The sequence below is a fragment of the Chiloscyllium plagiosum genome, unplaced genomic scaffold, assembly GCF_037043375.1.
Source record: "Chiloscyllium plagiosum isolate Xiang-an unplaced genomic scaffold, Cpla_swu_hap1 HiC_scaffold_18, whole genome shotgun sequence".
Classification (NCBI taxonomy): domain Eukaryota; kingdom Metazoa; phylum Chordata; class Chondrichthyes; order Orectolobiformes; family Hemiscylliidae; genus Chiloscyllium; species Chiloscyllium plagiosum.
Genome location: NW_028270156.1, coordinates 76,600,362 through 76,614,754, shown reverse-complemented (window position 1 = coordinate 76,614,754; position 14,393 = coordinate 76,600,362). Strand labels below are relative to the sequence as shown.

At 41.5% G+C, this 14,393-nt stretch overlaps 1 protein-coding gene across 1 annotated transcript in view; it reads right to left on the bottom strand.

The window, feature by feature from the left end:
- Nucleotides 1–14,393, bottom strand: part of LOC122558123 (mucin-6-like) — a 276,414-nt gene that overhangs the window by 128,828 nt on the left and 133,193 nt on the right. The window contains exons 15-17 of the mRNA XM_087996806.1: nt 7,733–7,871; nt 2,914–3,018; nt 1,068–1,140 (exon numbers count right to left, since the gene is read on the bottom strand). Coding sequence (XP_087852932.1) covers nt 1,068–1,140; nt 2,914–3,018; nt 7,733–7,871 — 317 coding nt within the window. The remainder of the gene's footprint in view (nt 1–1,067; nt 1,141–2,913; nt 3,019–7,732; nt 7,872–14,393) is intronic.

The window sequence follows — 14,393 nt, the reverse complement described above, 5'->3', positions numbered from 1 at the left end:
GATCCACAGGAGGTTTACAAGAATGACCCAGGCAATGAAGAGCTTGTCACATGAGGAGAGGTTGTGGACTTGGCCTCTGTACTCGATGGAGTTTAGGAGGTTAAGGGAGAAATCACATCGAAACTTATAGAATACTAAGATACCTGGATAGGGTGGACTGTAGAGAAGATGTTTCCACCAGTAGGAGAGAATAGGACACAAGGGCACAGCTTCAGAGTGAAGAGATGACCCTTTAGAACTGAGATGAGGAGAAATTTCTTCAGTCAGAGGGTCATGGTGCATCTGTTGAACTCGTTGCCACAGAAGGCTGTAGAGCCTAAATCATTAAATGTTTTTAAAAGAGATAGGTTCTTGATTAGTATGGGGATCAAAGACTACAGGGAGAAGGCAAGAGAATGGGGTTGAGAAATGTATCAGCCATGATCCAATGGTCTAATTCTGCTCCTATATCTTATGCTCTTATGGCCTAATGGCTGATTGGGTTCAGCTTTCTGTCTCAGTGTTGTAACATAGGACGTAAGAGGCTGTCTGCCTCTAAAATAATGCTTAAGATCTTGTACTTTGACAAGTGGCACATTATCTGGGTTGACCCTTCACTAACTGAGGAAAAAGACTGCTGTGTTTTGGATAGTTCATACTACTATTTCACATGGAGTACAAAGCATATCCTAAATAACATTTATCTAAAAATCAATGCCACTAAGAAGACATTAACTGGTCAATTTTCTTGTTGCTGTATGTGATTACTTGTAATGCATTTAATTAGTTGTCAATCGTTCCTAAAAGAAAATGGAGACTGTAGATATAATGCATTAGCTGTAAATTTTAGTTGTTGTGTAGAAGTGAAAGGTACTATATTGTTGTAAATTTTTTGAGGAAAGTAAACTACCATCTTTACCTATTTTGGCCCACTCCAGAGCCACAGCAATGTGGCATACTCTTAACTGCCACCTGGAATGGACAATAAATGTCAGCTAACCAGCAACACCCTCAACCCATGATTGAACAAAAAAAAGAGCCTAGGTTCAGTGGGAATAGATGATCATTGTTGTCAGTTCTGATGTTACCTGCTCTGTACGGCAACTTCTTGACTTCGCCATTGACTATTGCCATGTCCTGTTTTGAAATTTCAATATTTAACTGAAAAGAAATGAAAGCATAATAATCAATCAGCACAAGGTAAGGTTTAATATGAAGCAACTGAAATGTTGTTAAATGTGAAAGTACATTGTGGAAATGACAAAAACAGATTACAGACTACTTAAAGAGATAAACAAAGTTGATAGAGGTGAGATGCTTCTAGATCCAAGGGACACAATTTAAAAAGGAGGATGCCATTTAAGTTTGAGATAGAATTGTTTTCACTCCAAGTTGTAAACCTTTGGAATTTTGTACCACAGAGCACTGTGGAACCTCAATTATTTGAGTATATTGGGTATAAAACTTGAAACATTAATGTGCATACACTATCAAAAAACAGGTACAACAAATGTGCTTTTAGGACAAACAATCAATAGATAAGCTGCGGGAAAAATAGACTGATTTTGATAAATATCAAATATCACTAGAACTTAGACACAGTTGTACATCTTGCCCCTCTGCTTATGTCTAAGAGATTGATGGATTTCTGATTACCAATTGTCTGTATGGCTATGGGGGTGGAATGGGTTTAAAAAATTAAAGCATTGGATCATCAATCGTAGAACCCCTAGTTTGGCAGCTGGCCATTTGACCAATCAAGTGCATACCGACCCTCTGAAATGCATACCACCCAAACCCGCCCCCATCTCTGTAATCCTGCACATTTTGGGCAATTTACCATGGCCAATCACCTATCCTGCACATCATTGGACTGTGGGAGGAAATCAACACAGACATGGGGTGAATGCACAAATTCCACACAGATGGTCACCCGAGGCTAGAATCAAATGTGGGTCCCTGGTGCTGTGAGGCAGCAGTGCTAACTGCTGAGCCACCAAGCCATAATGAATGGAAGGTCAGGCTCGACAGGTTGAATAGCCCATAAATGTTCCTATGCTGAGCTAGTGATGTAATGGTTATGCCACTGGACTAATGATCCAGAACCCAAGGACAATATTCTGGAGTCTTTAGTTCAAATTCCACCATTGTAGGTATTAACAGCTGGATTCAACAGAAATGTGGAAGAAAACATTCATCAAGTAACCACTGCCAATCATTGAAAAAAAATCCATCTAGTTCACTATGAAAAGAAATCCTTAACTGGTTTGGTCTACGGGTAACTCCAGACACATCGTAATGTGGTTGACTGATCAGTGCTGGTGACACGAGGAAAATGTTTAGAAAGTAGACATCTAATACTCCTCTTGCAAAGTTTGATGATGCACTAGAAAAACTGAGCTTGGTTCTTTCCCATGGGAGCTTTTAAGGGTATAAATCATTTGAAGCAAAATGGTATAGACGAATTCTGGGTGAGATCCGAATCTGTAATCCCACTTCAACAAAACAAACTATCAGTAAGGTTTTCTTTGTTGATAGAAAATCTTCCTACTTTCTCATCCCATCCAATAAGGATCCCACTGGATTACCAACATCCCATGCCAAGTGACATCCTCCTGTGTGTTTGTCAATGCTTTTGTCATGAGAAATGCAGTAATGGCTCAGTGATCATGTGCATTTGATTTTCCTTCCTCTGCTAGATGGGATGTACATCCAGAAGGAAAAAAACAGTAAATCTGGAATGATTTATGCACATCAAATTGGAGGTTTAGCATGACCAGCATGTTAATTTGTACTTACGGTGGTGCACAGAACTGGGACCTCAGCAGCAAAATGAATTTGTTCACTGCATGCTGGTGCTCTAGCCTAAAACAGGTACAAAAATTCTGAAGAATTCTGACTTGGCAACTTGTGCCTCACGGGTTTATTTCTTACCTTATCATTGATATAGGTTATGGCTGTCAAGCAGGTTTCTGAACTTCTTCTACCACATTGTTTAAAGGTTGCTGTTAAAAAGCCATTTTCAGGAATCTTTGGACTCTGCACAATAAATGTGATGAATAAACAACAATACAACACATTTCTTTTTTATTATATCCTAAGGGAATTATTTATGATTCATCATGAGATAAAATCCACTTCTGGATTTTATTCAATGCAAGTGTGAACAACTAGCTAGTGACTAATAAAATCAAGTGTTTTGTCATACAGAAATTGGAGTTTTGGCTCAGTTCAATTTGTTTCACTTGGTGGCTCCCTTGTTTTGAAATCTTAATATTAAGGGGTAAAGAACCACTGGGACTTGGGCCTTCAGTACCACCTCTTTTCAGTGCTCAGAGTTTGCTCTCTACTGATTTTACAGGTTAAGGTCAGCATACCTGTGAAACCACAACAAGTCATCTATTATTACTAGAAAACCTTTTCTGTGCCCTAAAATTAGGCAAGGCCATTCAAAGATTGAAATGAATTCAACACTTATTGTATCAATTTTTTAAAAAAAGCCTGACCCAAGTTATCCCACTGTCTAAGGTTAAGAAGAGAAAGAAATTCTCAAGAGACTTTTGAGTCCCTTGTATGACATTTGACTGCATTAAACTGTAAAACAAAATTGAAAACAAAGAAATATTTACTGTTCTCAGATGCACTATTCAATTCTCCAAGGTTCTAAACTCAAACAGAATATCTTTTTTTTTGGCCCAGATGCAAGGATCAAATTATACTGCAAATTTACTGTATAAGAGTAAATTAGTCATTGGGAAGAAACTCTCTGGCCTACAATAATCTGACACTGATGGCTCAGAATGTTCTCATACAGGCTTGTGCTCATCAGCTGTATCATAGCTAATGACTGATAATTGCAATTGTAGCATTTGGGCAAGACAGTAAATATCTATGTAGGGCAGAGGGGCTACAAAGTAACATGTATGTTGGTGGAAGTTGGGAATCATCAGGACCGTCTGCAGTTTAGCAATCTGATACTTGAGTTACGTAGGCACACCACCATCCAAGTAGTGCTAATATTGATGATCCTGCTTGGTCCACTAATGAAAATTAAATGGCAGATCACCACTGAGAACTACTTTTAGTGATAAGAGTCATTGAGTCGTACAGCATGGAAACAGACCCTTCAGTCCAACTAGCCCACGCTGACCATGTTCCCAAACTAAACTGGTTGACCTGCTTGCATTTGGCCCTCCAAACCTTTCTATTCATGTATTTACCCAAATGTCTTTTATACATTGTAACAATACAAGCATCCAACACTTTCTCTGGCAGTTCATTCCATACACTAACCAGCCTCTGTAAAAATGTTGGCCCTCATGTCCTTTCTAAACCTTTCTCCTCTCACTTTAAAATTATGCCCCCTAGTTTTGAACTCCCCCACTCTAGGGAAAAGACCATTGTTATTCATCTGACTTATGACCCTTATGAATACGTGTAAACATCTATAAAGTCACCCTTCAATGTGCTATGTTCCAGTGAAAAAAGTCCCAGTCTATCCAGCCTATTTTTATAATGCAAACCCTCCATCCCCAGCAACATCCTTGTAAATCTTTTCTGAATCATCTCCAGTGTAATAATGTCCCTCCAGTAAAAGAAGGCTTACATTAGGATGAGACATAAAGGCTCAGTTCGGGTGCTTGAGAGTTACAAATTAGCCAGGAAAGCCCTAAAGAGTGAACTAAGAAGAGCCAGGAGGGGACATGACAAATCATTGGCAGGTAGGATCAAGGAAAACCCTAAAACTTTGTATGGGTTTTTCAGGAATAAAAGAATGACTAGAGAAAGAATTGGGGCAATCAAGCATAGTAGTGTGAAGCTGTGCGTAGAGCCCAAGGAGATAGGAGAAGCGCTAAACTAATATTTTTCGTCAGTGTTCACACTGAAAAAAGACAATGTTGTTGAGGAGAATACTGATATACAGGCTACTAGACTAGATAGCATTGAGGTTTGCAAGGAGGAGGTGTTAGCAATTCTGGAAAGTGTGAGATAGGTAAGTCCCTTCGACTGGATGGGATTTAACCTAGAATTTTCAGGGTAGCTAGGGAGGAAATTGCAGAGCCTTTGGCTTTGACCTTTATGTCGTCATTGTCTACAGGAATAGTGCCAGAAGACTGGAGGATAGCAAAGGTTGTCCCCTTGTTCAAGAGAATTAGAGACACTATGGTAATTACGGACCAGTGAGCCTTACTTCGGTTGTGGGTAAAGTGTTGGAAAAGGTTATAAGAGATAGGATTTATAATCATCTAGAGAGGAATAAGTTGATTAGGAATAGTCAACACAGTCTTGTGAAGGGTAGGTCGTGCCTCACAGGCCTCATTGAGATGGTGACCAAACAGGTGGTTAAGGGTAAAGCAGTTGATGTGGTGTATATGGATTTCAGTAAGGCATTTGGTAAGGTTCCCCATGGTAAGCTATTGAAATAAAATATGGAGTCACGGCATTGAGGGTGACTTAGCGGTTTGGATCAGACATTGGTTAGCTGAAAGAAGACAGAGGGAGTTCAGTTACTAGTTGGGAGTGTGTTGCTGGAAAAGCACAGCAGGTCAGGCAGCACCTGAGGAGCAGGAGAATTGACGTTTCAGGCAGAAACCCTTCATCAGGAATGTCATCAGTTCAGTTACTAGTGGTGTACTGAAAGGATCTGTTTTGGGTCCACTGCTGTTTGTCATTTTTATAAATGACCTGGATGAGGGATTAGAAGGATGGGTTAGTAACTTTGTGGGTGACACTAACGTTGATGGAGTTGTGGATAGTGCTGAAGGATGTTGCAGGTTACAGAGGGGCATAGATAAGCTGCAGAAACGAATGTGAGATATTCCTTTAGTTCAACGCAAAGATGACCTTGTTGTTTGTTAAGGAGCCCTACTTTCTCTCTCTATCATTGCTGATTTGCTCTTAATGTACTTGTAGAATCTCTTTGGATTATTGTTAACACTATCTGCCAAGGCTATCTCATATCTTCCCTTCGACTTCCAGATTTCCCCCTTAAGAATGCCCTTGCACTGTATGTACTCTTCAAAGTTTCATTTGATCCCTGTTGTCTATATCTAATGCATAATTCCCTTCATATTCTCAAATAGAACCTCAATATCTTTATTAATCTATTAATGACTGCCACAGACCACTTGCAAAGTTATTCACAGCAGAGGGCATATTACTCCAGCAAACAAGCTAGTCCACTAATTATCACTCCAAATATGTCAAGTGATTCGTCAGACTCACTGATTGACATCTCTCCAACAAACATCATTACATGTTTGCATTGTTTCTTTCTAGCTAAACTTATGCATGAAAAGTAATTTAGCTTCTTACAGTTAGAGCTCTACTTTCCCTAAACTGGATATGCTTCCTTTGCCCTCTAGATTTTTAAACTTTCTGTTTGCTCTTTTCCAAATATTTCTTTCTTTCTTCTAGTGTGTGTTTTCCTTCACCCTGTCCCCTAGCATGATGCCAAGCTATTCTCCCATTAATTCACTCTAGTTGATGATTGACAATCTCAGAGTTTCCGTATATATCAATAGCTTTCCTGAAAGTAAGTTTCTCCTCTTTCAGTAGATGTGCACTCACAGGAGGATAGCTGATGCCTAAGGCAATCCTATCTCTGATGAAATCACCTTTTAGTTATCCAAATTCATAGGATTCAGTTTGATACATCAGTGTGGTCACACACAGTCTCTTACTTCCCAAGTTCTAGTTTAGTAACAGGTTTCCAAATGTGTTTCCGAAGCCTGTAAAATCTTTGCTGTCTGTTTTATTTCTGCTCCTCCGTGAAATCAATGTTGTAACATAATTTGTAGCACTCTTTCCCAGCACTGATAGCAAGGTTTCTACTCTAAATTGCAGAATCACTTGATTTAATTGTATAGTTATTTCATAGTTTTCCCAGTGAGTGGATAAACCTCCAATTCTGACTCATATCTCCCCCTATAGAGCAGTGAGTGGAAAATACACAGGCATTTTCACCTGTGATTCAAAGTTATAAATCACTTTTTTTTACTTGTTTCTTCCTGTTTATTTCAACACCTGGCTTTACCACAACTCTTAAAATCCACAAATTCAGCTGCATCCCTCTCTTGATGTTTCAAGACATGTGTATTTAATGGCTGCCACAAACTGCACACAAAGGCATTTGTAACTATGGCAAGGTGGCCAGTAATAAGAACAATACTGCTTCTCCAAACTGAAACTGGGATTTTTCTTACTTGACTCCAGATAATTTTCCACATGACAGTCCTAAACAGCAGGATAACCCCAGCTGGATAATCTGCTTATCTGCATTGTTTTATTCATTTAAACTCCTTCAGGATTTCTGGCTACATTTCAGAGACCCTAAAGTTTAAATCTGCCAACCTGTATCTAAACTTTCTAGACTTGATTAACTGCAATGCATTACTACAGGAAGAGTGAGTGTAGCATAAGAGAAAAATAACAACTTTAAAGGAGGGTATAAATATATCAGAAACTGAATAGAATTTTCAAAATATGGTGATGAGTTCCCATTGCTTTGAAGCTACAGTAGTTTTGAGCATGGAGGTGAATTTAAAGAAGACTTCAGAGGATGAAAAAAAGAGATATTCTCAAATATCAGTCAGTTTCATGTTACAGAGAAGCAGTGAAAATGTTTTGGCACTATATAAAATGCCTACACTCAACTGTGGGGTGGAAAGAGGACTTTTAGGTAGTAATAATACAGGAAAAGGAAGTTTCCATACTATCGGAACCTTTTAGAATATGACTATCAATGACTTACTTTGACCAGCAGGTACTTGCATGTACCATGGAATCTGTAACTCTGCAAATCAAATGAAGTGACAAATGATCCTCCTTCAATTGAGCAGCTCCCTGTACATGGCTCACTAGTACAGTTCCACCGGCCTACAGAACACAAACTGTAGAAAGAAAAGTACTGTTACAGAATCAGTTAAGTTTTATTGCACAGAAGGAGACTATTCAGTCCATCATCCCTCAACTGTCTCATTACGTGAAAATCATTGCCTTGCCAAAAGTGAGCATTGAAGATGCTGGAGATCAGAGTCAAGAGTGTGGTGCTGGAAAAGCACAGCAGGTCAGGCAGCATCTGAGCAGCAGGAAAATCGACATTTCGGACAAAAGCCTTTCATCAGGAATAAGGCGAGAAGCCTCGGGGGTGGAGAGATAAATGGGAGGTAGCTGAGAGTGCAACAGGTGGATGGAGGTGGGGGTGAAGGTGATAGCTTGGAGAGGAAAGTGGAGCGGATAGTTGGGAAGGAAGTTTGACAAATGGGACAGCTCATGAGGACAGTGCTGAGCTGGAAGGTTGGAACTGGGGTAAGGTGGGAGGAAGGAAATGACAAAACTAGTCAAGTCCATATTGATACTATGGGGTTGAAGGGTCCCAAGGCGGAAGATGAGGCGTTCTTCCTCTAGGCGCCAGGTGGTAAGGGAATGGCGATGGAGGAGTCTCAGGACTTGCATGTCCTCAGCAGAGTGGGAGGGGAAGTTGAAATGTTCAGCCACAGGGCGGTGGTGTTGATTGGTGCAGGTGTCCCAGAGATGTTCTCTGAAGTGCTCAGCACCATCCTCATGACCTGTCCCATCTGTCAATCTTCCTTCTCAGCTATCCGCTCCATCCTCCTTTCTGACCTATCACCTTCACCCCCACCTCCTTCCACCTACTGCACTCTCAGCTACCTTCCCCCCAGCCACTCCATCATTACCTTGTGCCTATTTCCTGCTTTTTCCACATTCTCTTGCACATTACTCCTAACCAAATGATCATCCAATGCCCTCCTGAATGTCTCAATTGAAACTGCTTGCAACACACTTCCAGGACGTGCACCTTAACTATTTGTTGAGTGAAAATATTTATCCTTGCTTCACCCTTGATTCTTTTACCCTATATTTTCTTGTTCTTGTTCCTTTTATGAGCAGGAACAGTTTTTCCCTGTCTACTCTACCCAGCCCGCTCATAATTTTGAAATCTTCTATCGGATCTCCTCGTAGCTTTTTTCTCTCCAAGACAATAGTACCAACGTTTTCAATCTAATCTCATAACTGATGTTCCTCACAAGTAGAAACATTCTTGCAAACATTTCTGCACTCTTTCCCTTGCATTCACATTAACCACACAAAATGTTAGAACTGTGGAGAAGCTAGTGAAGTATTGTCACTGGAATAGTAATCGAAAGACATGAGCAAATATCCTGAGTACGTGGGGAGATGAAAGCTCAATGCAGCAAATGGTGTAATTTGAATTCAATTGATAAATCTGGAATTAAAAGATAGTCTAATTGTGACTATTAAGCAATTTTTGTTTGTCATAAAACCACCCTCTTTGGCATCTCTAATGTCCTTTTGGAAAGGAAAACCAACCACCTTCATTTAGTCAGGCAAACAATGTGATTCCAGATGCACAACACCATGGAAGATTCTTACATCCCCTTTGAAATGGTTGAACAAGCTGTATCAAATCACTACAAAGTCAGATGAAATGAATGTAACCGAATGAAATGGTTTGGGGGTGGCAATGGCCTAGTGGTACTGTTAAACCAGAGACCCAGGCAATGTTCTGGGGACACAGGTTTGAATCCTGCCATGGTAGACGGTGGAACTTGAATTCACTGACAATCTGGAGTTAAGTGTTAATATGACCTTAAATCTATTACTGATTGTTGGAAAAACCCACTTGGTTCACTAATGTCCTGCTCTGGTCTACGTGTGACTTTACGTCCACAACAACGTGGTTGAATCTTAATTGTCTTCTTGGCAATGACTAATGGGTAATAAATGCTGGCCTAGCCAGTGATGCTCTCATCCATGATGAAATTTTAAAAACAACACATCAATAATTGGAATTTATACACAGGCCTGTTGATGCTGTAAAATATTTCTCACTAGTATCCTGGGACTTGTGCCAAAATTGGGAGAGCTGACTCACAGATTAGTGAAGCAACAGCCTAAAATTGTCTGCAGGGTTTGATTCATAGAAGCATTGAAACATAGAAAATAGGTCTGAAATTCGGTTCTTCGAGCCTGCACTACCATTCAGTATGATCATGGCTGATCATGCAATCTCAGTATCCCATTCCTCTTTCTCTCCATGTCCCTTGATCCCTTTAGCTGCAGGGATCATGTCCAGTTCCTTCTTGACTATACCTAATGAACTGGCCCCAACAGCTTCCTGTGGAAGAGAATTCCACAGGTTGACAACACTGAGTCAAGACATTCTCCCTCATCTCAGCCTGAATGGCTTACCCTTTATTCTTAGACTGTGACTCCTAGGTCTGGACTTTCCCACGTCTAGCTTGTCTAGTCCCATCGGATTTTACATGTTTCTATGAGATTTCCCCTCAGTCTTCTAAATTCCAGTGAGTAGAAGCCCTGCTATCCAGGAGTCTGGTGAACCTTCACTGGACTCCCTGAAAATGTTCATCCTCAGACTAGTAGACCAAAACTGGCCACAATAATGAAGGTGTGGCCTTGCCATAGCCTTGTATAACTGCAGCAAGACATCCTTACTTTGATGCCCAAATCCTCTCGCTATGAAGACCAGCATGCCATTAGCTTTCCTCACTGCCTGTTGCACCCGCATGCCAACCTTTAGTGACTGTTCCACCATGACACCCAGGTTTTGTTGCACCTCAGCTTTTCCTTAACTGCCATCATTCAAATAATAATCTGTCTTCCTGTTTATGCCACCAAAGTGGATATCCTCACAGTTATTTGCATCATATTGCATTTGCCAAGTATTTGCCCACTCAGCCAGTCTGTTCAAGTCACCCTGCAGCCTCTTAGCATCCTCCTCACAGCATACACTGCTACCCTGCTTTCTGACATCTGCAGATTCCATGAGAATGTTGCTGTTCCGGATACCTCAATTATAATTTCCAGGGTACAAACTGTCTCAATGATAAGACAGACCCACCTGAAGTGATATGTAGTTACAAAAGTTTGGCCCTGCAACTCTTCAACATTGGGTCTGGACTACATTAAGTTTCTTAACATTACACAGAACGTAGAACAGTACATCACAGTACAGGCCCTTCAGCCCTTAATGTTGTGCCAACCTTTTATCCTACTCTCAGATCAAATTAACCCTACATATCCTTCATTGTACTGTCATCCATGTGCCTATGCAAGAGCTGCTTAAATGCCCCTAATGTATCTGACTCTACTACCATTGCTGGCAGTGCATTCCACGCATCCACCAGTTTCTGTGTAAAGAACCTACCTCTGACATCGCGCCTAAACCTTCCTCCAATCACCTTAAAATTATGCCTCCTCACCTTACCCATTTCTGCCTGGGGAAACAAGTCTCTGGCTTTCCACTCCATGTCTCTCATCATCTTGTATACCTCTATCAAGTCACCTCATTCCTCTTCACACCAATGAGAAAAGCCCTAGCTCACTTGGGCAGCACAGTGGCTCAGTGGTGAGCACTGCTGCCTTGTAGTGCTGGGGACCCTGGTTCAACTCCAATCTCGGGTGACTGTCTGTGAGGGGTTTGTACATTCTTCCTGCATCTGTGTGGGTTTCCTCTGTGTGCTCAGGTTTCCTCCCACAGTCCAAAGATGTTCAGGTTTAGTGAACTGGCCATGCAAAATTGCCCATAGTGTTCATAGTGAGTAGGTTAGGCGCATTAGTCAGGGTAAGTGTAAAGTAATCAGGTAGGGGAATTGATCTGGGGGGGATACTCTATAGAGTGACACTGTGGACTTGTTGGGCCTAATAGCCTGTTTGCAAACTGTAGGGATTCTTCTATTTATTCCCTCAACCTTTCTTCATAAGACATGCCTCCAGTCCAGGCAGCACCTGGTAAATCTCCTTTGCACTCTCTCTAAAGCTTCCACATCCTTCCAATAATGAGGCGACCAGAACTGAACACAATATTCCAAGTGTGGACTAACCAGGGCTCCATACAGCTGTAGCATGTCCTCGCGGCTCTTAAACTCAATCCCCTTGCTAATGAAAGTCAACACACCATACACTTCTTAACAACCCTATCAACTTGGGGGGCAATATTGAGGGATCTATGGATGTAGACCCCAAGATCCCTCTGTTCATCTACACTGTCAACAATCCTACCTTTAACCTTGTAATCTGCATTCAAATTCGACCTTCCAAAATGAATCACTTCACACTTTTCCAGGTTGAACTCCATCTGCCACTTCTCAGCCCAGCTCAGCATCCTGTCAATGTCCCGTTGTAACCTACAACAGCCCTCCATACTATCCACAACTCTCTCAACCTTGGTTTCATCGGCAAACTTACTAACCTACCCTTCTACGTCCTCATCCAAGTCATTTATAAAAATCACAAAGAGCAGAGGTCCCAGAACTGATCCTTGCGGAACACCAGGTCACTGAGCGCCAGGTTGAATACTTTCCATTGACTACCATCTTTGATGGGCTAGCCAACTCTGTATCTAAACAGCCAAATTTCCCTGTATGCCATGCCTCCTTACTTTCTAAATGAGCCTGATCAAAAGCCTTGCTAAAATCCATATCATCACATCCACTGCTCTACCTTCATCAATGTGTTTTGTCATATCCTCAAAGAATTCATTAAGGCTAATGAGGCATGACCTGCCCCTCATAAAGCCACATTGAGTATCTCTAATCAAACTATGCTTTGCAAATAATCATAAATCCTTTCTCTCAGAATCCTCTCTAATAATCCTCTCCACTGGACAGTGAGAAAACAAAGACCATCGCCAAAGGTGCAGTAATCTCTTCCCTCACTTCCCATAGTAACCTTGGGGATGTCCAGTCTGGCCCAGGGGTCTTAACTATTCCCATGTCTTTCAAAATTTCCAGCACATCCTCCTTCTTAACATCAATCTGATCGAGCGTATCAGCCTGTTTCATGATCTTCTCACAAACATCAAGGTCCTTCTCAGTAATGAATACTAAAGCAAAGTATTCATTAAGGACCTCCCCCATCTCCTTTGATTCCAGGTACAAGTTCCTTCCACTGTCCCTGATCAGCCCTACCCTCACTCTGGCCATTCTCTTGTTCTTCACATAAGTGTAGAATGCCTTGGGGTTTTCCTTAATCCTACGCGCCAAGGCTTTTTTCACACTCTCTTTAAGATCTCCTAAATCCGTCCTTCAGTTTCTTCTTGGCTACCTTGTAATCCTGTAAAGCACTGTCTGATCCTTGCTTCCGCAACCTTAGATCAAACATTTATGGGCACGATTTAGATTAGATTACAGATTAGATTACATTACTGTGTGGAAACAGGCCCTTCGGCCCAACAAGTCCACACCGACCCGCCGAAGCGCAACCCACACATACCCCTACATTTACCCCTTACCTAACACTACGGGCAATTTAGCATGGCCAATTCACCTGACCTGCACATCTTTGGACTGTGGAAGGAAACCGGAGCACCCGGAGGAAACCCATACAGACACGGGGAGAACATGCAAACTCCACACAGTCAGTCGCCTGAGGCAGGAATTGAACCCGGGTCTCTGGCGCTGTGAGGCAGCAGTGCTAACCACTGCGCCACCGTGCCGCCCACATGGAAATTTCTTGTTGAATTAATGAATTCTCCTCCATGTTGAATGCTACTTAAAGAATGCATCAGGGGTGCAAAATATCATCTGGTTGAAGGATATTGATGTTGTCACCAAGAGTGACCTGGTAGCACCACTACTGACTAGTCGAGCCTCAAAAGGGCACAGTTGCTCAATGAGACGTGGCAGATGGCAAGGGAACCAAGAAGAGGGTAGAAAGTATTTGACTTTGTCCTCACCATTCTACCTTCAGTGGCTCCTATCATCTGTCTATGATGGTATTGACAGGAGTAAACACAGTATAGTCCTTGTGAAGATGAAGACAAGGATTCACAGTATGGATACCATCCATCGTATTATATGACAATGACTGCTGTGTTAAATGGAATGGACTTTAAAAAGAACCAGCCACTCAAAACTAAGTCACAGTACCTCATGGATACCCATCAGCAGCAACAGAATCTATAACCTCATTGTGGAAATTACTTGTAGGACAGGGGGTGAACCCTTGTTCAGTGAAGAGTGCAGGAGGACAAGAACTGCACGAGGCATAACCAGAAATGAAATGTCAGCCTGGTGAAGATACAACACAAGACTATTTGTATACCAGGCAGCATATGCAGAAAATGATAAACAGATTGGGCACAGAAATGGCAGGTGGAGTTTAATCCAGCCAAATGTAAGGTGGGCACCAAATTTAGCTGTGAATTATACTGTAAATGGCAGAACCCTTAGAAACATTAACATACATAAGGATCTGGGCATGCAGATCCACAGTTTCCTAAAAGTGGACAAACAGGTGGCCAAGGTGATTGTGTATAGTTTTGGTCACCACAATATCAGAAAGACATTGAAGCTTTGGAGAGAGTGCACAGGATGTTGCCTAGTCTCAAGGGTATTATCTATGAGGAA